The sequence below is a fragment of the Coturnix japonica genome, chromosome 2 (assembly GCF_054131305.1).
Source record: "Coturnix japonica strain WE chromosome 2, WE-NBRP24, whole genome shotgun sequence".
Lineage (NCBI taxonomy): Eukaryota > Metazoa > Chordata > Aves > Galliformes > Phasianidae > Coturnix > Coturnix japonica.
Window position 1 is genome coordinate 43,964,957 of NC_140664.1, and position 26,713 is coordinate 43,991,669.

The window sequence follows — 26,713 nt, forward strand, 5'->3', positions numbered from 1 at the left end:
CTCTACTTTCTAACATCCACTCCTTGGAATATACAAATTGTGGCACTGAAGCCTAATTTCTATTACAGGAAAATGACTCTTTCCCCCACCCAGTTTACTTACGTGTTTGAAGGAATGGGGAACCAATTAACTTCTCATTCAGCATTTTTTACAAGAACTTCTGTGTTTAAAAATTGCTGAATAAAAGGGTTATTGAATTAAAAGCTGCTGATAGTTTAATGAAAATGATGCCCAAAGCTGTAGACATTATCTTTTATCATTATCTGAAGGGAGGCTGGCGAAAGCAAGTATTTCCTCTTATGTATAGCTCTTGTTTGTATTGTTTTCTTATGATTGGATTCAAAATAAGTTAGAGAATCAGCAATATCATAAAATTAATATGCAATTAATGACACATAATAGGCAATGTGGACTGGTACTTACTTAAAAGAACCAGTCCTCTTAACTGCGTGGATCTTTTAGCACATTGTGTGTGGTGTAATTGCCCTCCAGTGTAGCGACTGCTCTGTTGGAAGACACAGATTGCAGGTTCAGCTCTGCTCAGGCTGGAAGAGCTGGTTATGCAAGAGACAAATGACAGCCCGAGGAATGCAGTGCAAGAATTCTTCAGAAACAATGGAAGAAGCCATCCTGCAAGCTGCTTTTCTTTAACAGAGTCCTGGGGCTATTCTAGTGCAGAGAGTGTCCTGTGAAAAGTGAGAAGGAGCGGTTAGAAATCCTTGTAATGCTGGGGACTTTTGGCAGGAGCAACCGAAAGAGCAGTCAAGAGAGTTGTAGCAATACATAACAGAGCTTGATCAGTGAGGGAAACCAAAGTACAGCTGCTGAAATGGAAGCATGCTCAAGACTGGCACACATGCAAGAAATGCATAAGCTGAAATGACCCTGCTTCTGTGTCTAAAAGTAGTTTTGACGGATAAGCCAACTAGACAGAGCTGAATTTAGCACAGCAACTTTGTTAGCTTTGGTCATCCACCACCATCCACCCTTGAACTAACCTGAAGATGCGCAGCAAGGCTGGCTGAACCCAGCTGCTGTAAGACTGTGGTAAAAATGGGAATGGGATAAATCAGTTACTAAGCAGTCGCGTGTTGCTGTTGCAGTGTGCTGTTGTACAGACATGTGGAATCTTGCAAGTAATCATTTCCTTTATTGGCATTTTAATCACCATTTTGAAGTTTGTAATTACATTCTGAGCGGAGAGCCTCCAGATGCCAAAGGCGGTTTATTGTCATGCAAAACTTGGGGGGAAAAAAAGCCTCTCTGAAAGTGGGTGGTCAGACCAAGACTTGGACTTATCCCATTGGACTCTGGAGGAGTATTTCATCTCCCTGCAAGACTTAGCCAGCCTGGGATTCTGCACCAGAGTATCCAATCTGTGTGAGCTGTGACCACTCGTCCTCCTACTCTGCAAAAGCTTTGAGGCCAACAGGAGTGTTGGAAGAGGGGTGCGTACTTGTCTAACATAAAATAAAGCCAAAAGAATGTTTGCTTTTTCCACTTAAATATCACCTGTGTGTTTGGGCATAAGCTTGTGATGCTCTCAGAGCCTCCTCTAACAAATTCTGTGTCCCACACATCCCCAGATACAAGCAAGAGCTCTCAGGGAACTCTGAATGGGGGCATGTGTACCAGGGATAGGGTAAGCAGTGATGATGGCTTAATGAAAGATATTTATGACTATGAAATTTGAATCTGAAGTTTCACATCTCCCAAAAGGTGATTTGACATTTTTAGGCCCCTGTTTGCTGCTGGATGCTTCCAAAATCTAATCTGCCTGGTGCTACAAGTTGACTCACCATGGAGGCTACTGACAGGTGACTTCAAGTACACCCAAGAGACTCACCTCTGTGGTAGGAATTTCTTAGAGTTAGATGTTGAAAGCACAGAGAAAACAAACAGATAAGCAGAGACTGATGGAGTTGCTGACAATAAAATCCCAGCTAAGTATGCAAGAAATAATGTGAAAACTGAACAAGAGATGGGCACATCTATTGACACTACCCATGGTTACTGTGGTGAGACTCCTAACAGCCTGGTTCTGTTTACAAGTTTACAGGCTCAGACTCAGGATTCCAGTGATTATACATTTCAAAAACCCCCACTCTATACAGTGGATTTTCTAATTAACCATTAATACTAAATACCATGTGCCTTATGGACAGCTTTTCCTCCCATTTGTGATCACATGAGTTCCTTGGATCTCCAAAAGGTCACAGGGGCAGAATCGGTTTTAAACAAGGTTTGCTGGTACAAGTAGCCATTTTTTGAATGGGAAAGAAAGCACTTACTTAAAATTTCACACTCTCCTTTTGTGTGTGTGTGACTCTCAGATCCTGAGCCTCAGTTATTCAACTACTGTGAATCACAGTGTGGGAATGTGTGTCATAGGCCACACAAGTGTGAGTCATTTCTATATTTGTATTTCAGAAGTGTAAGCAGTAAATTCTAGAAAATATTAAGTGGGCTTGGAAAAAGAGAACAATTGTGTATAATATACATATATATCTGTATATATTATGTATATAATATGTATGTGGTGTGTGTATGATGTATTTCATGTACTTTACATAGAAAACGTCAGGTATTGTGGAGAAGAGTTGCTTTTTAGATATTGGTACGCTGATTCCTAAATCCAGAGATATACTTTAAAACTTCCTATTTTTTTTTTGCTGAAGTTGCTCCATGTGCGCTTCTCTTGGAATGGCAATAAACGTGACATGATGTAGAGAAGGGACTGCAAACATGATTTGAGCAAAATGTGTTGAAGTGCAAACAGCGAGTGAACTTTTGAACTCTTTTTGCATTCTCAGAGGGTCTGCAGGGGTCTCTGCCAGGTTCAGAGAAAGAGCAGAGCATGGATGCTTTTGTTACAGTGCTGGCAATTGGAGTTATCTGGAATCAGCGTGGTTTATTCAGATTTGTTTGTGTTCGAGCTTTTGCACTCGGGACACAACTAAGGAAATTCAAAGCTCATTCATGCTTCATGACCAAATGGTCTTTTCTCTCACCAGTTTTTCCTTTTTTCATTTTCAGACCAGTCTTTTCATTAGGAGGACCACAATTTCTAGCAGTCTGTCTGATTTTTTACATGTTTTAGGCTCTATAAGAAAATTTGCATAGCCCTAAAACAAAGGATGTTTATAACTTTGTTGGTTTTTTTAGAATCCAGCTAATAATTTCAAAATGGATTTCTCATGAATAAGTGTTAACTCAGTTTCTCTTCTGAAAGTTTCCTTTATAGGAGAGAGTAACAGTGATCCCATGTCAAAACGCATGATAACATTATCGAAATAGAGGAATTTGGGATCAAAGAGTGTGCTGGTTAGCTTTGTTGCCAAGACTATTCCAGATCCTTACAAAGACGTGCTGACACATCGACGCAGTGTGTGAAGGAGCTATGTGGAACATTTTCCGCAGTGCTACTTGAAATGTAAGCCATTCCTTTGTTGGAAAGCACTCCTGCATCTACAGAAATTGCATATGAAACAAAAAAAAATGCGATGAAAAAATACACCATCTTCCTGGGGGGTAAGAACTGGAGAGAAATCTCTGCTCTTTTTTTCTGGGTTGGCAAAGCAGAAAGTTCAGTGTTCTGCACTAAAATGATCTTTTGCGAAACATTTACAACACACTTAAAACTTTGGAAATCAAAGCTTTATTAATGGTTACTTCATTATGTTGTTCTCAGCTTTCAGAATGCTCCAAAACATTCCAAAATCAGAGCTCTCACTTTTAAGCCTACTCAGTTTTTTGGAGCCTACTTGCTGCATCTCATGTGCACACTGTGCTGATGGTACATCTCTCTTCCCTCCTTTACAAGGTCCTCCAGATTCCTGGAAGAGAAGGAAACTCGTGAGAACATTCCTCAGGTTTTAAGCAATGCCCATTACTGGTCTTGGAATACTTTAACATAGCAACTACAGAGAGAGAGAGAGAGAGAGAGATTCAGCAGTATTCAAGCTTAGTTACCATTCACTTAGGTGAAAAATAAACAATCCCATCTCAGAATCCATAATATCTAGAATTTTTATCTGCATAATTGCAGATAAAGATTGAGAAAGAGCTTTGTAAATTGTTCATCAACAGGTAACAGGAAAATCAGAGTCTTTAGGATGAAAAAGAATCATAGAATCACCCAGGTTGGAAAAGACCTCGAAGATCATCAAGTCCAACTGCAGCCTAACCAGTACCCTAACTCTAAAAACCCTACACTAAATCATATCCCTGAGCACCACATCCAAATGTCTCTTAAACACAACCAGGGATGGCGATTCAACCACCTCCCTGGGGAGCCTATTCCAGTACCTAAGAACTATCAGATTATCTCTTCCAAAGGGTCAGAAAGGCTTTGAAGATGAAGTGCTGGATGTCACTTCACTCTTTTTTTTCTCTTCTTCCAAACTTCATTTTAGGATTCTAAATGTTCATTCCAAAGAGGTTGGAAAGTAAAGATGATTAATCAAGATTCATTCCTGTAGGTAAGAATGCAGTGGGCTCAAGTGGGAGTTGCCCATTATTCTGTACTTCTGAAAATCAACCCATTGGATTTCCATCCTAAGAGAACAATAAGCTGGCTCTGTAAGTACCCATTTGTAAATATGATTGTGATGACATGTAGACCATGGCTGCAGCCACAAGATTTGGCTGTTTTGGATGGCTAAACTGCTCATTAATAAACTACATTCAAAGTAAGTGTTTTAAAACCTAATGGTCTTTCTCCCTTTTTCTTAATTTAAAATATTAGAAAAGAGCCAAGGTTCTACTAATTGCTGGAGAGCAGTGCAGGATGGGTCTTGTTTTTTCATCAATTTGGACCTCTACCACACTGGATAAATGTCTTGGCCAGGCATGGAAGCTATCATTCATCTATGAGTGCACAATTCTGAACGTTCCAAAAGTCTTTATTTTCTCCAGCAGCAAAAACATGCTGCCATATCAGATACTAACAGCTGAAAGCACAGGGATGGGACACCAGAGTTAAGATTTGACACCTGAGTGCACTTTTTGTGTCACTGCATAGATTCACAGCAACTGTCAGCTTCTCTAAAACCCTCCCTACCAGTTTGCTCATGGACCACATATGGATGAACTGCCTTTCTAACAATCTGAGTTAGGTTGCCAGCTGCACCCACACCATGCAACTTTATACATATTGCTCTTGTTCATTTTCACAGACAGTGTGTACTTTGCACAGAGATGGAAAGCTAAAGCTGTAGTTCCTATAGCCTCCAAAAGGCCCAAGATAACCCTGTCCTTAACAGCAGTTGAATTGGTTGTCAGTGTAATATCTTTTATAACAGCTTTTTCTTGCCAATTGCAAAACAGGACCAGGCCCTAGAGACAGTCTGTAGAAAAGGATTGTTTTGTTCCCACCCCTGGATGTGTGTTCAGCCTATGTTGCAATGTTTGGCAATGGGGGCTCGTGTCTTTTTTTCCTGCTAACTACCTAGAAAAAAAACAAAAAGAGTTATATCCCTGCAGAGAATCTGGGCTTCAGTTTTAAGCTGAGCTTCTGACAGCAAGTCACCAAGAAAGGACTCAGGCAAAAAGTGCTGTCTGTAGATTAAGGGGGATGTTGATATATCAATAACCAGTCACCACAGACTGAACTGAAGGAAAAGAAGGGAAAATGTCTATTACTCTGTGTTGTAGTAAGCATTATTCTTTTAGTTTCAGATCAATAACTTGGCCTAGATAAGCAATTTAGTAGAGAAATTTGGCACAACAAAAATGGAATAAACCAATTGTAAGTGAAGGCTGAACTGTAAGCCAGCAGAATGAAGAACTGTGCTTCCATGACTGGGTAGGGAAGTTAATATCTTTGCTGCCTTTTAGTATTTCACATAGGGAATACTTCTTTAAAACAAATCTGCATTGCCAACTCTGGAACAGCAACTGAAGAGGAATGCTAAAGGCAGTTGGATAAGGACATTGCTACTGAAGAGCCCCAGCAATAAAAAGAACTGGGAGATTGGCTTAGAAATCAGGAGATTTTAAAAGTATATAATTCTTGGTACTTGTTTTTTTGTTTCTGTGCCTGTAGGATGATTGTGAGTCAGGTTTTCAAATCACTCTCTGCAAGGGAATGCCAGAACTAACTTTCTTGCAACACAATCTGAAGTGCTCAAATCATGCTGGAATTCCAGGAACTGGAGCTTGAATGAAAAAGCAAAATGTGTGAGATTCTGTAATGCTAAAAAAAATTAAATAAATAAATTTTTAAAAAAATGTGAAGACAAATGAAGAACAGTAGTTGCAAAAACTATTTCTCTGCCTCGTTGTTATAATAGAAGATTGATAAAACAAAACACATCCCATAATCTAACACTGTCGAGACTTTCCTCCTCTCAGGATTTCACTGTTGTGTTTTAGTAAGTTTGTTGAACTGAGCAGACCTCTCTAGGAATAAAGGCCTTGGGAGCATTCCCACTTTTTCAGAGCAGAAAGAACAGCTCATCCGAGAGGCAGGGAAGGTTTGGCAATCTGAGGGTGCAGACAGTGAAACGGCTTTTGCAAATTACCTAAAACTACTCTAAACATTCTCAATTGTTCATAATTGGTGTTTCCAGAAATCTGGCTTGCTTGATAGATAGGCTGTAGATACAGATGTCTTTTTATGTGAGAGATAACCATCCCTATAATCTCCTCATCTGCCATTTACTGTTTGCAGTAAAAAAACACTGTAATTATTTGCAGTGATACCTGTAAAAGATACATATAAACCAATGGGTGATCAAGAGCACTCATTGGGGATATCAGCATAAGATACGTATGAAAGCCTCCAAAGCAGTGGATGTCACCCAGAGATTTTGATCTCAGGTGAGAAAAATGAAATTCAAAACTAAGCTGCACTCATCTCTGAGGTAACGCACAGATTCTACTGAAGTCTGAGATGTTCTAATACGTGTTGACATATTTATCAATATTATTAAATGCTTACTTAGCTAAGGGATGTTAAGATGCAGAACTTCAGTGGTTAGAGATGAGGCATTTTAAGCACATATTTATGTATTCCTCACCTTCCATTACTTGTAATTAATTACCTACATGGCTTGTTAGGAGACATGTATTTAAACCTATCTACCCTCCTCTCACTGGAAAGAAGCCATCAGCATGGCTACTGTCTGTGGGAAAATACTTCCATATATCCCTGTTGTCAGTGTGCTTTGCTGACCAAGGTGTAGCTCTGCTTCACCCTACCATGCCTGCACAGAAGAATTACAATCATAGAATCATAAAGGTTGGCAGAGATCTCCGAGACCATTAGATCCAACTGTCAGCCCATCATGGCCATGCCCAAAGAACTTGAGTCACGACTGCACTCCCACTGGGATGGCAGTATGAGTTGGTGCCCTTGGCCGCCACACTTGAACAAAGCAAGAACCAACCAAACTGAGCGAAAATCTACACTGATGAGGAGAAAAATTAATTGCTGCCTGGATCGCACCAACATAAGATTCTCAGGCTAACTACTAGGAGGTATTTGAGGAATATCATCACTCACATGAGACGGATTCCAGAAGCTTGGACACAGGGTGGCATTGAAGCACACAATGCCCACAGACAAAATGAATGCTGCTGGTGATGTTATCTACCAAACATTTGATTGAAACAAATCCTGGGTACTTAATCTTTAATTCCTGTGGAGACGGAGGCTCTTAACCCCCACCAAATTGGTGGGAATGAAGTAATTACCTGCTTAACGATGTTGCCTTTGGCTGATTTGGAGACCTTAATGATCAAAAGAGAGCACTGCTATCATTAGCTTATGTAATTGCAGCCTTGAGAAATTAAATACAAATAGGTCTGATTAACACACAATTAGGCACATAATTTTGACACAATGAGAACCGTCTCTCAAGAATAATTTCTAGAATAATCTCTCAAATAAACACATTTTCTTTTTTGTAAACTGTGAACTGAATAAGCGAAAACTTTCCCTTCCCCCCCTCCCTACCCCACAGTTTAATATGTTTCTTAATATATTTGTCTTTGCAAGCACAAATCCATTGGAAGGTATTTAGGATTCAATAGTGCAGCACTGGCAGCCAGCCCCTCCCCAGCAGGCAGTGGGCTGAAGAACACTTCTCTCTCAGCCCAAACCAAAACCAATAGAAAATCACATTGGGAAGTACAATACACCAAGACAAATGTGAGAGTAACATTTCACAGTGTTTGAGCTATAAACAGAGCAAGACTCTGCCCATTCTTACACTGCTGCACTTGACACCTCCTCTTTCCACACCTCCTTATCTCCAGTGCCTTCCTGTGTCTTATCCCAAGTTACACTGTTGTGCAGCCTCTCACATTTTATTCCAATATCCTTCCCTCTCCTCTCCTCTCCTCTCCTCTCCTCTCCTCTCCTCTCCTCTCCTCTCCTCTCCTCTCCTCTCCTCTCCTCTCCTCTCCTCTCCTCTCCTCTCCTCTCCTCTCCTCTCCTCTCCTCTCCTCTCCTCTCCTCTCCTCTTCTCTCCTCTCCTCTCCTTTTCTCTCCTCTCCTCTCCTCTCCTCTCCTCTCCTCTCCTCTCCTCTCCTCTCCTCTCCTCTCCTCTCCTCTCCTCTCCTCTCCTCTCCTCTCCTCTCCTCTCCTCTCCTCTCCTCTCCTCTCCTCTCCTCTCCTCTCCTCTCCTCTCCTCTCCTCTTCTCTCCTCTCCTCTCCTTTTCTCTCCTCTCCTCTCCTCTCCTCTCCTCTCCTCTCCTCTCCTCTCCTCTCCTCTCCTCTCCTCTCCTCTCCTCTCCTCTCCTCTCCTCTCCTCTCCTCTCCTCTCCTCTCCTCTCCTCTCCTCTCCTCTCCTCTCCTCTCCTCTCCTCTCTTTTTTTGAATTGCAATTTCCCTTGAAACTCATATGATAACAAGAGAATCACAAGCTGCAAAACATCATCAGATGCCTTCCTTTGCACTTCACGTGGCATTAGAACAGGATGTCACTTCAATACCGTACTGGAGCCTGCAGATGTGTTGGCAAACAGGCAGTGCTTTTGCTTCCCGAGTCTAATCAGACTGTAAACTTCTCTGAGTAGAAGCTGTGTGTTTATTGTTATGAATTGGGTTATTGGGTTGTAGTATCTTATGTAGAAGCCTTACTATCGTAAAGGAAGTCATGCTCATTTTGTAGGTCTGTTCGCACATCAAGGTTTTATAGCCTCATTCCATATTTGTAGGAGGTTGCTGCTGTCATCCCATAAGAGAGCACCTTCAGGGACTGAGCAGGGTGAATGACTCAGAAGACAATTGCCTTGGGGAAGGATGGTGAGGGTGATCCCTAAAAGGGATTATCCTCTCTGTAGTTTTGCATTTGTTGCAATCAGTATCACTGGCTGCAGGCTATGGAGGCCTGGAGCTGTCATTTCAGAAGCTGTCCACTTATAGTTTGAACAGTAGCTTGTGAAATTAAGGACAGCATCATCAGCATGTAGGGAAAATATGTGACTTGACAAGGCAGAAGAAAAAAGTAAGGTTTTGGTTTTGTTCTTCCCTTTATTTTGCTTTTTGCTGTAGCCTCAGTGAGATTTCATGGGACACGGGCAACATGTTGTACCATGCTGGGGAAAAGCTGGGAGAACTAGAGAGGCTGAAGAAAATTGCTCAGCATCCAAATGGCTGAATCAGAAAAATGAGTTAGCCTATATAAATCCTCTTTTAAAAACACGATGTGACTACAAAGAGTCCCTCAAGTATTTGCAGTCATGGCCTTTACCTAATGAGGTCTTACTTAAAATATTCCTGGCATTTTTGTGTTTGGTTAGATCATTTTGAAACCCAGACTTCCTTTTTATAACCTTAAATCATCTGTGCAAGTTCAAAAGGAGTTACATTTCATTTTGAATGGGGAAAGAGGAAAAAGAAAACAACAGATAAGAATCAGAAGAAACACACAGAGCGCCTCATTAAAACTATCAGTCTTTTTTATTTTTTAATTGGATAATTATTAGGCTTGGAGTTCTTTTCTCCATGAAGGCAAGGAAGACTTTGGGAATTACAACTTCTGCCTCTTGTTTTCTGAAAGATCTTCTTTATTCTGAAATATCACACTACCATCAGAGATGAGATGCCCAAACCAGAGTAATAAGTGTTATCTGTAGACAAATATGATGATTATTGATTTCACGGCAAACAAGACTGGAAGAAACTCTTTAGAGCTAGAGTGAACAACACGTGCTGTTTTGGACTCCATCTTTAAGCATGTTTCAGTTATTTGTAGGGTTTTTGAAGGGTCTTTGTGCTGGCAGCAGGGGTAGTTTTGTAGGACCTAATTTTCCTTTGGACCTGCACTTGTAGGTTGGAGTGGCCGTAGCCATGGCAAGAACCAAAAAGCACTGTGCATTGTTTTCACTGAAGTTACGTGGCAACTTCATTAAATCAGAATTAGGCAAATGGAAAAGAAATCTCTTCCCCATATCTGCTCAATTCTCCTACCATCGTCTGCCAAGAAATGCTGATCTCCTCTTGTCTTCTTTCCAGTGCTCTTTGACTTCTTCCACCTTTGCGCACGTCAGCCACCCAGAGAGCCCTTCACTGAAAGATCCTGTGGAACATTAAAACATTTCCTTATGATTCTCATCTTCTGCTCTACTGCCTCATCTGCACTAGGTCCAGCCTTGCTGTGGTAGGAAACATGGTACAACAAATGGCAACAGTGGCTTCAGCCCTGATATGCTATGCTAAGCATACAGGAGAGTGTTTATCTTTCCTATGGAAGCAGTGTAGACCTTAGTCACTTTGTCTCCTCATAGTTAAGTGTATTTAGTACAATGCTGATACATTTCTCAAGCATACTCACAAACACTATTCCTGATGCAGAACGATGGATATTATCTCTGCTATCCTGGGCTTGAAGCCTTGAGCAGATTATAACAGTGTGCTTAGGGTCTGCTCAGACAGCTGTCCCCAGGGACCAGCACTTGTTTATCTTCTTCTTCTTTAGACAAAACCATAACTATGACCACAGCACCAGTTTTAATATAAACACTCAATGCATGCCACAACTGGGCAATGTCTGTGCTGCATTTGTTAATCAGTGATTTGTTTTTCTGCCTAAACAAGTAAACCTAGCACAAACATTGTTTTTCTTTTTCTCACAAAGGAAGTAACTCAAAGGAAGAAGAGATGGAGTTGCCAGATTGCCCATCAGAGCCTCGGGAGGGAAACACAGCACTTCAGATGTGAGATAAGCACTGGTCAGGATGACATGGGCTGTTCCTCTGTATGCTTCACAGCTGCAAGAGTGCATGGAATAGTTCTGCTTCAGGGCTTCTCCGTGAATTGACATCTTTGTAGCTGCAGAACTGTTATGGCCCTCCAAGGTGGCTTTCCAGTAAAAGGTAAACCAATATCTTCTGTTCTCTCTCTTTATTTGTTCACCCTGACTTGAATGTTTTAGTTTAACATCTCTGCGAATAGCCATTTAATTAACATCTGTCATTTGCTTTTAGTTTTGTCATTAATTTTCATTAAACATCCAGAGGCAGAGTTGTGTCTGTGTGATTTCAGAGATGACCACACCTAGAAAACAATGAAGCCTGAATCTGGCAGAGGAGAAGATACCACAGTGAACAAAAGTACCTCACAGTCTGAGATAAACTGATGGACATCAGCCCTGGATTTCAATTATAAATACTGATGTTAGGATTAATCTGTAGCAACAGGGAGAGCAGGTACTGTGCTATTAAAGGCATAGTTCCCCTCTGGAGCTCTGCAGTAAACACCCTGCTAATGTTTTTGCTGTTTGTTCTGCCCGCCCACCCTGTGCACTTTCCTCTCTTTGGCAGGCTACTGCACGTGGAACCTCGTTGTTTTCCCAACATCATCTTGTTGCGAAGCATTAAAGTGCAGTTGATCCTGGTGCTGAAAACACAGCCACACAGCTCAGTAAAGGGAGATGTACTTCAAAATAATGTAAAAGTAAAGGGAGATGTACTTCAAAATAACATAAAAGTAAAGGGAGATGTACTTCAGAATAATGTAAAAGGACTCACATCAGTGATCTCTGTGTTCCAGGGGCCCGTGCTGCTGACCCTGTGGTCACCAAAGCCCTCTCTGTGCATGATGACACACTCCATTTGGAGGGAGGAGTGCAGGATGCTTTCCATGTACTGTAAGAATTGTCTGTCTTGGGATTTCTGTGAATTTCAGAGCTGTGAGGATGTAGCACAGCAAAATGAAGTCCGAGCATTGCTGTTTCCTTGAGAGCAATATTAACCTTATTACTTACATTCTGCAATTTAACTTGTTACACCCATAGAAAAAATGTGGCCATTAGCAGAGCTTGAAGCACATGATTGTTGTGCACCTGAGTTGAAAATTTTCCAGTCAAAGCCAAATTTTTCCTCTGGATATTGTTGAATCTGCTGATATCATAGGTCCAGCATGAATATCACAGGCCAATTCCAAACATCTGCCCCAATTCATCCATTTCTATTCAGCTCAATACATCTCAGCACAAATCATCCTCTACCTCATCAGGCCACCACAAAACTTCACTCTCAGCCTTAGGCATTTGCATTCAGGCTCCCATGGGGCTCTGCTGTCAGTGAGGGGCATTGAATGTTGCTGCAAGATTTTGTTCTTCACTGTTATGGTTTTCTTCAACAAATTCAAAGACACACCATGCTTTGTAGTGGAAGGAGTGAATCTCACATATCCTTTTACTGTAACAGCAAAGTAAAGTACTATCCAAGTCCTCTTTCACAATATTTACAATGTAATTGATCCAGACAGCGAAGGGACAACTCCTCTCTACCACAAAACAGGAGAGGGATGTTCTTGCACAGTTTTCGAGTAAACAAGTTCTTTTTTGAGGACAGAATCCTAAAGTCACAGGCAACTCTTGGCTCATTACTTGCCACAACCAAGAGTGGAGGGAAGGCTACAAGGGCTTTCTGTTCTAATAGTGTCCCGTATAACACTGTTCCTTCCATCAATCAAGCAGTGGAGTCATCGTCCCTAGAGGTGTTAAGAGCCATGTAGATGTGGCTCTGAGGGACATGGGTTAGTGGGCACGGTGCTGATGGGTCCATGGTGGAACTAGATGAACTTAGTGGTCTTTCCAACTTTAATGATTCTATGATTCCATGATGCTATGATTACTCAATTTGCATGTCAGAAAGGAACCCTCACAGCAAATAAGGTCATGTCTGCTTCATCTTCCTTCACCAATATAAGCTCTGTGCTTTGCATATGGCAACTCACTTTTGTTTCATGCTCATTTTGGTTACGTTAGACTTCTAATTTTTGTGCCGTGAAGTCATTCTCAAGCTGGTCATGACCTCAGTCCTTCATTATTTAATCCCTTTGTGGGATGATGTGCAGCTCTTGCAGCTGATCATCACTTTTGGAAAAGGACCAACTCCAGGAGCTCCTTGACTGGATGAGGAGGAAAAAGAAAGAATTGTTGTTATTACTTTTTAGGGACTGAATCGGAGCTTTGCTTTCTTCAGACTGGAGAAACTCCAGATAATTTCTGCCAGCACAAATAATGATGCCTGAATGTCATGCGATTGCAAATGCAAACAGTAGAATGGTAAATTACTAAGTAGTCGCCTGAGGTGTAATTTCTTACACAGTGAGGTGTTGCCCTCTTCAAAGAGGGCAGAAGGATGAGATTGTTTTCAGGTGAAACAGGTTGGATTGAAATGATTGCAATTCTCTCAGGTTGCCCCATCACTGTTTATCACTGACGAAATGATGCTGAGCATCTGTGATTCATTGTGTTTCTCTTTGGGGCTGTGGGCAGAAACCACTAGTGTAGGTTCCCACTGAAACAATGTCTAAAAAGCAGTCTGAAAGCATAATTATTACCCCTGCATTTGTAGCTTATTTTCCTGTTGGAGTTGTAGGCTGAGCAAGCGAAGTAATGAGGGCAACAGAAGGTGGATAAGGCTGACTATGGCCAGCAGACAAAAGCTGCCTGTTGGGGCAGGCCTGATTGACAACCCAGCCTACAGCTCAAAGCATGGCACAGACTAGAGCAGAAGAAAGGGCCCAGCCCTGCTGCCTGCTCTGCCTGTGTGTGAGACCTAGAAAGCCAAGGCTTGGCTGTATCCAAGGAAGGCTCTGGAGCACAAGGACTGGGTTGGGACCGATCATGCTCTACAGCAGCCGTCATCACTCCCAAGTCTCCCATGGGCCTCAATGGTAGCTGCCCAGCCTCCTGGCTCTCCACTCAAGTACTGCTCCCTCCTTCCCTTCCATCTCCTGAGTGGGAGCAGCCTGTCATTCCCCAGCCTCTCAGCTTTATTCAGCTGTGCTGAGTCCAATCATGGTGGCTTTAAATACTTTACTTGTTGTCAAAGCTGTTATGAAAGCTTAAGGGGCTCGTGAGTCCCTACCCTCCACCCAGTGCTACAGACTCTGCTGCTGCTGGGGCTTGGGGTGGGGAACTGGCCTAAGGTTCAACAAAAATGCAAACCAGTTGCTGACTGCATAGTCTCAATGGCTATGTCTGAGTGATGGAGCCAGAAGCCATCGGGCTACTGCTGCTCTGAAGGTAACACTATAGGAGCTCCTATCACCTGCACAGCCCAACAATGGCACCAGGCCTCCTGCACGCTGCTCAAGCACAGCACAGGGATGGGCTCTGCCTCTAAACCTCACAGGACCACGTTGGAAGGATCACTCTAGAAAAAAACAGGATCCAGTGAGGACAGAGGGCCTCGTTGTGGTCTGCAGAGCAGGGGAACCTGCCGCTGGCTGCCTGGAAAGGGCACATGGACCAATCAGGGTGCCTGGAGCAGAGTGAAATACAAGTGAATTCCAATAACCATCACTCTCTGCTCAGCAAATAATTTATCACGTCTTACTAAGCATCACTTGCCTAAAAAGAGAATTTCTGAAGTAGTATTTAAATGTATGTTATTTTTTACCCATACAGGTTAGTTTAGAAGATGTCTTACTGGTGTTGTGATGCTTGGAGGGGCAGCAACTGTCTTATAAACACAAGCTCCCTGACGCCGAAAGGTCAGCGGGCTTCAAAAAGAATTTAGACTTCATTGTGGCATTCTGAGCTTAATAAAACTGGGCACATGAGGGGAAAAAAAAGACCCTTGGGAAGTTACTGCTTTTCTGCTTGCTCCTTGAGCTCTTGCCATCTCTTCTGAAGCAGCTGGGGCAGAAGATGAGTTTAGTTGGATGAGTTAATTCTGTTCATTTCTGCTTATTCAAGGTAAAACCTGGAAATCAGGGAGAAGTCAAAGAAGCCCAATGGTATAGGCAGATGGCAGGGAGAGGGGACCTGCACTGGGCCAGTCTAGATGAGACACTGGGCTGCACATAGGATCGCCCTGGCATCACTCGAGCGGGACAGCAGGGCCACAGGGGCCACGCATGGAAGCGGACCCCCACGCCTCCCAGGTATGCACCGCCAGCTTCCCACGCCTGCGTCTGCTCCACTCGAAGAGGAGCCTTGCGCCCAAGGTTCCGGGGCAGCCATCCCCACGGGGCCCCTCTCTCCCAGCCGGTCCTCGGGAAGGGGGAGCGGGGCCCCCGCTGATGGCGACCGGCGCCACGCGGGGCCGGCTGCCGTCCCTCCGTTTCGGCGCTGCCGCGGAGAGCGGTGATTCCAGCACCGGCCCCTTCCTCGGCCGGAGAGAGGGGAGCGGCGGGGGGCGGGCGGCGAGCGGGGCCGGCCGGGTCCGGCCGGGCGGGGGTGGAGGGAGCGGCGCCGGGGCCGGAGGGGCGCGGAGCCACCGCGGAGGGCGGAAACAGGGTGGGGGGGATTTGCGTCAGTGAGGGAGCGGGCAGAGCAGCGGGGCGGGCGGACAGACGGACGGAGGGAGCCGGAGGAGAGGGACTCGCCCCATGGAGCTGTGCCCCGGGCCCGCTGCGCCCTCGGGATGGGCGCTGTCGTTGCTCCTCGCATTGGGCGCCGGGCTCAGCCACGCCACCCCGCACCTGCGCTACTCCCGGCCGGGCTCCCGCAGCAAGTGAGTAGCACCCGGGCGGGGTGGCCGCACAGCTTGGGGGCTGCTGCCGGCGGCGGGTTGAGCTGGGTCGGGGTGCCGGAACGTGCGGGGCTCCTCGTGCCTCTACCGCTGCCCGGCAATGACGCCTCGTGTCTCTTCTGCCCGCAGGAACTGGTGTGCGTACATCGTGAACAAGAACGTCAGCTGCTCGGTGCTGGACGGAACCGAGAGTTACGTCCAGGCCCAGTACAAGTGCGCCTGGAACGAGTTTCCCTGCCGGCCGACCCCGGTGTAAGTAGCCGAGAAGGAGGCGGCGTTGGGAGGGGAAGCGCTCTCAGTTGCACGAAGCCCTCCTGAAGCCTAAGCACGATCCCGGCCCCACGGAGCTGCCGTGTCCGTGCTCGGGCTGCACCCCAAAGCGAGCACAGCTCGGGCGAGACCGCCGTCCTGCCCCAGCCTGCGGTCCCCGTGCACGCCCCGAAGGCAGCGCTCTCTTTTATTGCAAACATAAGACCGCTGGAACTAATTAGAGCCACATTGAGTCTGTTGGGTCGTTCGCTGTGCGAACTGACCGGGATGGGGGAGCTGTGCTGGCACACCGCACCGCGCTGCCTGCCCGGGCCCGCGGGCTGCTGCCACGGGCTGCTGGAGCCCAGCACCTGCTGGCTGCACACCTGTGTGCTGCTCCAGGTGTATCAGGTGGGCCTGGGGCTGCTGTGCGCAGCTGGATCAGCGAGTAACAGCAAGGGAGAGCCAGGAATGGGAGCCAGCGTGTTTGCGGTTCTGCCATCAGTTGCCCGTCCAGCAAGGAGCGCAGCCGATGCAGAGATTTGTGCGGGGTGTGATGCAGTTGCTCGTTAGGTTTAGTTTCATGTGATGGTGAAGAAGGGCAACAAAGCTGTGAAGGGTCTGCAGCATTATGGGGAGCAGCTGAGGGAATTGGGGTGGTTCAATTGGGTGAAGAGGAGGCTCAGAGGAGATTTTATCTGCCCCTGCTGTAGCAAGGTGTAAGTTGGCCTCTTCTCCCAGGTAACAGCAATAGGACTAGAAGGGAATGGGAGCTGGACCAGGGGAGGTGGTGGAGTCACCACTGCTGGACGTATTCATGAGAAGGGTAGATGTGGTTAGAGGGCATGGTGGGAATGGGCTGGTGGTTGGACATGATCTTAGAGGTCTTTTCCAAACATTACGATGCTGTGATTAACCGTGAGCACACAGCAGCCTGCAGGGTGAGCACCACATTGAGCTCAGCCTGCTGTGTTGAGGCCGCGTGGTCTCCCAGGTTGAGCAGGAAGTGGGGACAGCTGCAGTGCTCTGTGGCTGATCTCTAGCAAATTCCTTTCCTCAGTTTCCCCAGTGGAAGAGCAGCAATGATTGCGCTCTTTCATTGGAAATCTATACGTGATAAGCATGCTGTGGAACTATCTCACCTTCTCAAGAAGTCATTGGGAAGACTTCCAGGTTTTGGGGTGCTCAGGCTTACACTTGGACTGAGTTGATGGCAAGGATTCTTTTATGACAAATACCTGTTTTTGATTCTGAAATGTGGGTGACTGGTGTTAATATGACATGAGAAGGTGAGGCCATGACTGATGCTGCTTGGTGAACTGTGTGCACTGATGGCACTGCCTTCCCTGGGGCCTGGGACAATAGGTGTTGGGTGTTTGGCATCTGAATGCACTGCTGTTTGTTTGTTTGTTTGCTTAGAAAAATAGCTTTTCTCTTTTGGGATATATAAATACAGGAATTTGAGGCAAATAACAAAAGCAGCAGGCAGCCAAGTCACACAGTCTTGTGTAATTTCCCTTGTTTCTCTCCAGAGTATTGAACGGGTCACTTTGGAGTTCTGACTGAGGCTGTGTAATGGAGCCTACACTCCGTTGCACTGAGTCTCAGTAGTAGAACTGTGGAGGCGTGAGGGAGGGTTCCAGCTGAGCTCTGTGGATGCATAAATCAGCAATCGTGGAAGTAAGGAATTTCAGTGGTGGTAAATTTTTCTTAGGCCATCTGCTAGGAGATGATGTAGAAAGCATGAAGGCATTGCTTCTAGCTTAGGAAATTCCTGAACCACAGACTGGTTGAACTGGTGGCAGCTTTGGTAGAAGTCAGAAGGGGAAACCCTGCTCCAGTTGGGGACCGAACTGGATGACCTTCAGAAGTCACATCCCTTCCAAGTTACGCTGTAGTTCTAAGAAATCAAACTGCCCATCCTTCAGCTTTTCCTGTATGTCTGGAGATGGCTGTTGTCAGAGATACAATTTGTGGCTCAATGGATGTTTGTGCTTGCCCGCTGTGGGCAATCTCATGGGACTTCTTTGTTCTTGGAGAATGGAATTAGATACTTAGTGTAAGCCTTTGTTTCCTGAATCTGACTTTTGATGAATATAAGTGTAGTTTTATTCATACCCCGAGTGGCAGCTGCTACATATTTCCTCATGCTTAACATAAAGTATTCTAAGTACCTATTGCTGCAGCAGCCAGTGAACACTGAAAGCAGCTGGAATGTCCTTGAAGCAGATCATATCGAAGTCCTGAAATCTTACTGTGTACCAAACCATCTTCCCATAGGCGATGACTTATTTTTCTGTCTGTTGCTGGTATGCTTGTTTTCTTAGCAGCAGAGTAAGAAAATAACTAATCCAGTGTGTTTGAAATACATTGTTCAAATCCTGCACACTACTGTGCACAGGAATAACTTCCTTCAGGTGGAAAGTATTGTTTAATTGAGAAGGAATAGTGGTTTGACTAACAAAACGTGTGCCTAGCTAGCAAATAGAGTAGGATGGGAAAGAGCTATAAAAGAAACAAAGAAATGTCTGTGAGGATTTTTCTGGAATTATCCTCTTTTTCCCTTTATATGAAGGCACAGAGAAGTTAAAAAATTAACTAAATAGTAGAGATTCATTGGAATAAACAACAGTCCCTGTGTAGTCTCCTTCAGATACTCTTGGTTTATCTGAGACCTCATTCTGTTACAGACAGTGGGTACAGGGAGATCCAAATCAAACAAAGAATTTGACTGTATCAAAGATGTATGGGTTTTATTAGTACTTGATAGGGCGGGTTTTTGGTCAGTGGATTAGTTGAAGAGTCCTTCTGGTGCTTCGGTACAGCCTTGGTTATGCACGGCAAGTACTTAAATAGTTCTCTGCCTTTAAGTATTTGAGTATTTCACTGCCTTAAATGTACAGTGTGCTCCTGAGTTCCAAGTGTTCTTTGTATGTGGGAGTGTTAGGTGTTGCAGATATGAGTTACAGTCATCACTGACTTTATTTCGGTACAGATAGAAAGCTCTTGTGATTAAGCCTAAAAATTATATACATGCATGAGCCCATTTTGTCCATTCAGGTGTCACTTTACTCCTAAAATGTTAAGTGGGAAGTCAGGAGATTTCAAATGTTTTATAGATATTTGGTCTCAGTAATACGTTTCCTCACTGAACAGTTAGGGGATGTTTTGGTCGACAAAGGTATCAGGAGTGAATGTGAGTTAGTGTGGCTGCCTAAGAGATAGGAAGAGAGGGAGTAGAAAGAAGAAGCAGAAATGCCCTTTGAAGTGTGTTCCCTTTGAAGTACGGGAACTCCTGATTTATTTTACTTAAAAGTGTGACTGGTGAAGGAGAGAGAAACTTTGTTATTAATGGGTCAGGGGCATGAAGGATACTTATCTGAAAATATTAGTCTTTTTACGCACCAAAGAGAACTTTCATGTTGGAAGTTTAGCATTGTTTCATAAATAACTGACCTCTCCCCACTTACTGTGCTGCAAATTTCCTTTCCTGGCTTTCTCATGAGTAGCTTAGAAACTTAATTAGCTTAAAAGCAAATTTTATGGTCTCCTTGACTAGATTCTGCAAACTCTTGAGGGTTGTGGATCCTCTGGAATGCCCCATCTATAAAGGGCTGGAGGAGCAGGGAGCCTGGGTAGGACTTTTAGGGACATGATTAGTGGGCACTATCATTTATAGGTGGACACTTGGACTAGATGATCTTAGAGGTCTTTTCTAACCTTAATGATTCTCTGCTTCTGTGTTGGACATTCTCTGGTCAGTGTAGCTGCTTTGGTGTGGGATGTTGTTATAGAATTGACTGTACCTTAGATACTTCAGCTTCTGGACCAGCATTCTGGGGCAAATTTGCTTTCATTAGTCAAGTTAAATTGATAATAAGCCAGCCTGTGAGCTGAAGGAGGGGAGTGCTTTCTGGTTTTTCACTGTTGCTCCAGTGCAGCCAAGCAGGATATCCCTGCCCATGGAGAACCGGGGAGTATGAAGCAGTAAATCTAACAGAAAAACTTAGACGGGGAGGTACCCCTGGAGGTCACGTAATTGCCCCCAGGGCCCCCAACAGCAGAGCTAGCTTCAAAGTTGTCATGTTGCCCAGGGACTCGAAGAAAGGAAGTTTATCAGATCCCCCATTTCAGATAACAGTCCCCATTAATTCTGCGCATGTGCGTAAAGATAAGCTTGTGCTCAAGTGAATAATGGGTCAGGTCACCTGTCGTTAGGTCATGGGGAGTGGATTTCGTGATTTAGTGTGAGCGTCTTATCTTAACGCTAATGATCAACATGTAATAAGCAAACCAATTACTCCCGTAGGTTGCACATACTTAGAAAACTGCCAAGAAAGTTATAAATGAATCAATAGCTGAATTAGCAAACCTTTCCAAATCTCTCATTGAGCAATATTTTCCAACTTCTTGTATTAAATAACCTTAAACAAGCCTGCTCCCAAAGCGAAGTTCAGTCATTGCTAAGGGGAAGACTTAAGGCAAAAAGACTGAAGTAACTTTAGAGACTGTTGCTGCTGGTTTTCTGTAATCGTAAATGTCAGGATAGATGACTGCACTTATTAGTTACACTCGGCTTTAATAGCCAGTATACAACACTTTTTAATAAACATATTTTGAGGAGTGGAAATTTTCCTGCTGGCACACAGGATGTCAGACTTCCAGTTGGGTTCAGATGGCTGTATTGATTTATCGTTCTCTGGCAACCTCAGAGTGTCCTGGGTGGAGCACACCAGTCCCCGTCTAGGAACATGTAGTAAATCCACATGTAGTTTTCAATCCTTGAGCAGTCCCGGTGTTGCTTTCTCTGAGAATGCTCAGTTGATGGAAATGAAGCAGTGTCAGAGTACTTGGCACCAGGCAGGATCAAACCTAAGGCATACAAGTCAGTACAGGATCAGAGACTGTGCTTGCCTCCGGCTTCTAGCAGAGCACATGTCATCAGAAAAACTTTCAGGATGCACAAGAAGTTGAGAGCAAATTCATGTTTCCCCTTGAAATATCTAGAAAAGTCTTTAGGGATATATTTTTTTTCCTCCTTAGGTATTTTGTATGAAGCAGACTTTCTTTGTACAGGCTCCAGCTAGCTGACTGCATAGGGAGTTTAGCCTAAGGGACTCGGCATTGAAAACAGTAAGGAAACTTAAACAACTTCAGAGCATACTTCAGTTTCCTGGAGTGCTTGTTTGATAATCTTTGAGAGCCTGCTGAGTATGGTAAACTTTCCTGGCATTCTCCCTGAGCTTGAAGTTATGCATCTCTACGCACTCAGTGCAACAATGACTTTCTTCTCTGTAGACTGGACGGGGGATTTTAATTTCATACATCATTCATAGTTTGTTGCTGTAATTCAGAAAGCTGCAATCTGTTCCTCAGTTCACAGTAATATAAATAATTATACTTCTTTGTGTTCTTCTGGTTTGAGAAGTATATGGCGTAGAGGTCTGAGGCCTCTTCTGTCAAGCACCAAACTGTTTCCAAACTAACAGATAGGTAATTTTGGGGAGCTGCTGACCCACTTAAGGTTTGTTTTGTCATAAATCACCCCCCAGAAGAAAAACAAAAACAAAAGCAAAGAAGAAAACAAAACAACCAAGAAATATTTTGCACCATTAGAAAGTGAGCCTGTTCCTGTTTTAGACATTGCTGATGATTCCTCTCCTCTTCCCACAGTTCTAAGGACATCTGACTTCCTTCTTGCTTTCAGATCTCATCATCTTTCTTCTCCCCTCCAGTTCACTTTGACCTGGTGTCTTGGTGAAGTATCAGCTCTCAGAGCAGGGCTGTGTTTTGTTCTGTAGGTTGTGATCCCAGTTAATCCCACAGGCTGGCTCTTACGTTCATAACAATGTTGGTTATCCATTCTATATATTCAATTAGTATGTTTTAAAATAATCTATTAGCAGTAGCTCACACTTAGAAATAAGCTTGTGTCTTGGGCAGTGGAAGCAGAAGGGATGATGCTGGAACTCTTGTTTCTCTTTGTCAGAAGCAGTATTCTGCATTCTCACTTGGCCTTTGCACTGGTGTAAGGTGAGAAGGTTGGCCCCCGTTGCAGGCAGGAGCAGGTGAAGGTGTTGTAAGCATGGGAGCTGTTGCTGCATTCCTTCCTTTTGTGCCACTGTTGGACTTTTGCACAGTGCTGTCCTGGAAAAGTCTTTTGGGTTCTTGGGCTCTAATATCCCATTTTACCTAGTGTTTGTTTTTGTAACTCCAAAGAATCATTAGATTTGGAAGGGACATTGAAAGGCCATCTTGTCTAACTCCCTTGCAATGAACAGGGGCCTCTGCAGCTGCATCAGGTTTTTAGTAGCTTATTGTTGGTCTATCAGCATGTGGTTGACTGGCATATGTTTATCTTGTGACAAAATTGAAGGAAGTAATCATGTCAGAAGTACAAATCTCAAGAACAAAGCTGTGCTTTGAACACTGCCACAGAGTATGGCTAGAAGTTCCTTAAATACGTCTTATTATATTTGTTTCTCTGCTCATAGACGATGATGCCTGCCATGCTTTCAGAGGTAATAATTCATTAACATGAAGAATAGCGAAATCTGCACCTGAAATTTAGCTTTTGGTCATTCTGTACTGGAGTTTAGTGGTTGTCTTTGCACGTATATATACATGCACACCTCACTGTGAGACCTATCTCACTAAAAGACCTGTGGTCTTTTGCCTCTCTTATAATAATAATAAAAGTCTGGTAAAATTCTTTTGGATATGTTGAATCAATGTTCAGCACTAAAGAGAGCCATGTGAGAGATTAGGTTGTAGTGAGCTGATTTTGACAAGGTGGTTCTCTACTCCAACCTCAGCTCCTGAAAACACTTGTCTCATCGTTCTTTATAGCAATCTTGGAAAACAAAACAGTTAAAGGAAGAGGACAAGGGCAAAGATGAGACTTTCGTAAGTCTGTAAGAAGTAACTTAGTGTCTGTAATGCCAGATCAAAATCAATAATGGTTCTTGGATTTACTAGGATTCTTCTTCAGTAGATTTTTAGTACAGTGTAAAATGTGGCTTTATTACTGACCTGATGGCTTTCTTTTACTGAGCACCTAGACTTCTAAGTTAATCTGCTCCTGTCAAAACATCTTTCCGCCAGTTGCTCTAAATGCCTTAGGACAAATTCAGAGTGAAGACATATTTGTCTTAAATGAAGCTCGTCTGTGGGGTAGGGCTGAAGATAGCTGCTACTGCTGCTGTATAGTAGCAAGATCATAAATCAGCAAAATGCAGATACAGGATTCAGCTCATGCTAACTTCACTTCTTTACCCTACAGAGGTAAACGTGTCAGTATAGGAGCTTAGATATCTGATGAGAAAAAAAAAACCAAAACTTCTTCAAAATGTGATTGCATTTAATTTTATCTTATAGGTAAGTGATTTGTGAGGATGAGTTCTATGTGCTACTCCCATTGAAGTATATAGGAGATTTGGATGAGTGGGACATGCCAGAGCTTACTAGATCATTTAGAAAGAGTGGATCTACGTTCTGTAAAAGCATTAAGCAGTGAAGATTTGCTCTCTTATATTCAGTAAGACCTGATTTGCAGGCCGCTGATTTTATGGGACTCATTCCAATAACTACAGAGTTTTGGACTGACCTTGAAGTTTTGTGCTCGGAATAAACATTTTATACACTACTTATGCAGAAACATGCTGATTCTGCAATCCCTTGCTCACGGTGAGGATGTGGTGGCAGTTATCTCCTTGCATTTCCCTAAAGGTTGAATGTTAATATCTAGTTACAGAACTGAGCCATATGTTTTCCCACCAATTTTGTCCAAATGTTTCTGATTTGTTTTATCGCTGTTAGGTGACATTCCAAATATCAGTGCTAACTGCTTCCTTCTGTGGTTTAGCACCATGAGAAAATTATACCTCATTCCGTAGCCGAAATGTCTGGCTTTTGAAGCAAACATGTATTTTTAATTAAAGCGTTTTCCTAAGAAAATACTTTCCTCTGAAAGAGGAAGAGGCATTGAACATCACTGTCACACCATACAGCTTCAGTTCAACTATGCAATATTTAGTTATTAAAAAGGGAGATGTGCATTACTGTTCTGAATGTGTTAGAATCATAGAATGGCTTGGGTTGGAAGGGACCTTGAGGATCATGAAGCTCCAACCCACCTGCTGCAGGCAGGGCCACCAACCTCCACATTTAATACTAGACCAGGCTGCCTCACTTGATCACCATGTTGAATTCATGGTGAAGGTGGTAGGCATTGGTAGCTAAAACCCTGTTACAAAAATACTCCTAAAAAGCAGCTGTTCTTATTTTCTTCCTTGCAAGGAAAAACTAGACTGTTGAAGTCACTCTCTGTTCATGCTTTCTGGAAGAATGACCTTGTTAATTTTATTTTACTTAATTCAATTAAAGAATATGATCATCTTCTTTAGCTGAGGGTCCTCATGGGTGAGTTACTGAGGTACAGTAAATGCTGATGGAACAAGTTTTAATTATATAAGAAAAAAATCGCCATCTGTGAAACGCTTGTAAAGATAATTGTGACTATTAACACTTACTTGAATAGCAGAAATCAACTGGAGGAAGACTTAATGTGTTATCATCATCTTAATTATGTTCCAACATTTGCAGGCGTTAAAGTGGAACCGAAGTTCTTTAAGAGACTTAGGGAACTTTTCAGACTTCCTTTGTCCAAACTGCTTCATTAGGTAACTGTGTAGAGATTCACATCTACAAGATAAAATATGGGTATGAAATACTGTTAAAAGCTGCAGAGTGTAGAGAAGCAACGTTTTAATGACATTGTCTCTTTTCCTACTCTGAGTATATTTTGTATGCCTCGATGTGAATATAAGTGAACAACTTGATTGAAAGCACTGCAAATATAAATACAGACTTATTCAGTAGCTCCCGATCCTGTGTCATTAATTATGTACAACTGCAAATTATTGTTTCATGTGCTCTCTACCAGAAAGTTATGTTTTGCTTTGTTTCGTCAGAACTGTTTCCAAGAACATAATTGTGTTTGGTGCTGTTATACTGTTAAATTCTGGCACAGCCCTGGAAGTCTGCGACTCCCCCACTGAAATCCACTCTGCAAGCAAAGTTCTGGCTTTAAAAACCTCTTTTAAAAAGTTGTATAATTTGCCCATATGAAAAATATTAAGCATGATTCCTTTAGATTTTTTTTCTATATCCTTTTCTTGTGTGTAATAGTGTCTTGTAATTTACTGCTAGCTGAATGCTGAAGTAATAAATACATAGGTGTCTGCATTGATGAACATGACTGTAGAGGAAGTATGCATAAACTTGTCTGAGCTGTGATTGAAGTGGCAGAAATGATACAAGGAAAATTGTATAATCTGAGTAATCAAATGCATATTTTGCACTAAAGCTGTTCGTATTCCTGTTACAGAATTGTTTTTAGCTCCATTCTGCACAGAAAGAAATAGGGAAATGTAACTCGGTGGTGTCTGAAGACAGTCAAAATAGTTGGGTTTGCAGGAGGGCTTTTGTCCCCGAAAGCATAAGAAGGAACACACACAAAGCTGTGCGCAGTTAAGTGTTTTATGGAAATCAGAGAAAAGTATGTACTACCATTTCCGGCATATGAAAATTGAGCTGGAAGTTCGAGCTTGTACTTAAGTAATGTGGTGCTTGTGAGAGAGATGGTAATGACTCTTCAACCACTTCAAACCCCTAAAGCGCCTGGCTAATCCTTACACTTCTCTGCCTCTAGCAGCTAGTTCAAAGGGAGAGAGTCCTACCCAAATTCCCTACGTGAGATGTGGTTTAACATTCAGATAAGCAAAGAAAAGGAAGTTCATGGGTGGCTGGGATGTTGTCCTTTCCAATGGTGCCCTCTACACTGCACGCATCTATTTAATGTTTAAGCACTTGACCTTGGGATGTCTGCACTTTACATCTGTAAACAGCATTTAGCAGACATTTTCATGAACACAGTAAAAGAAATTATGAGCTTAAGGCCATCCCACAGCTGTTTCAAGTATGCTATTGCAAAGGTTCAAAAAAAAGGAAACCCACTTGGAGTTAATGTTCACTAAGTCAGAGTCAGAGAAGCTGATAACCGCAGCAGACCACCAGGGCTGGGAGCGGCTGACAGATTTACAGCCAGACCCACCCTTGCCTTTCTGTTAAGAGAAAAGAGAATCCAGACTGACTCGCTAACCTGACTACTGTTTGGCCCCAGAGTAGTTGGGAAAGAACCAACAATGTCTCTAGTCAAAGTAACATTTTGCCCTTCAGTAAGAGGTTTTAAGGTAGGTGATGGCAGAACAAGGGGAAATGGTTTTAAGTTGAAGGAGGGAAGATTTAGGTTTGATGTCAGGGGGAAGTTCTTTATTATGAAAGTGGTGAGGTGCTGGAACAGGCTGCCCAGACAGGTTGTGGATGCCCCGTCCCTGGAGGTGTTCAAGGACAGGTTGGACGGGGCCCTGGGCAGCCTGGTCTAGTATTGGATATGGAGGTTGGTGGCCCTGTTTGCGGCAGGGGGTTGGAGCTTCATGATCCTTGAGGTCCCTTCCAACCC

General features: G+C 43.4%; 1 protein-coding gene across 3 annotated transcripts in view; it reads left to right on the forward strand.

Annotated features, from left to right (window-relative positions):
* Positions 1–15,758: 15,758 nt before the first annotated feature.
* Positions 15,759–26,713, forward strand: part of EMILIN2 (elastin microfibril interfacer 2) — a 29,935-nt gene continuing 18,980 nt past the window's right edge. For all 3 annotated transcript variants that reach the window (XM_015855252.3, XM_085539635.1, XM_085539636.1), the window contains exons 1-2: positions 15,759–15,924; positions 16,072–16,194. In XM_015855252.3, coding sequence (XP_015710738.3) covers positions 15,800–15,924; positions 16,072–16,194 — 248 coding nt within the window. In that variant the 5' untranslated portion in view covers positions 15,759–15,799. The remainder of the gene's footprint in view (positions 15,925–16,071; positions 16,195–26,713) is intronic.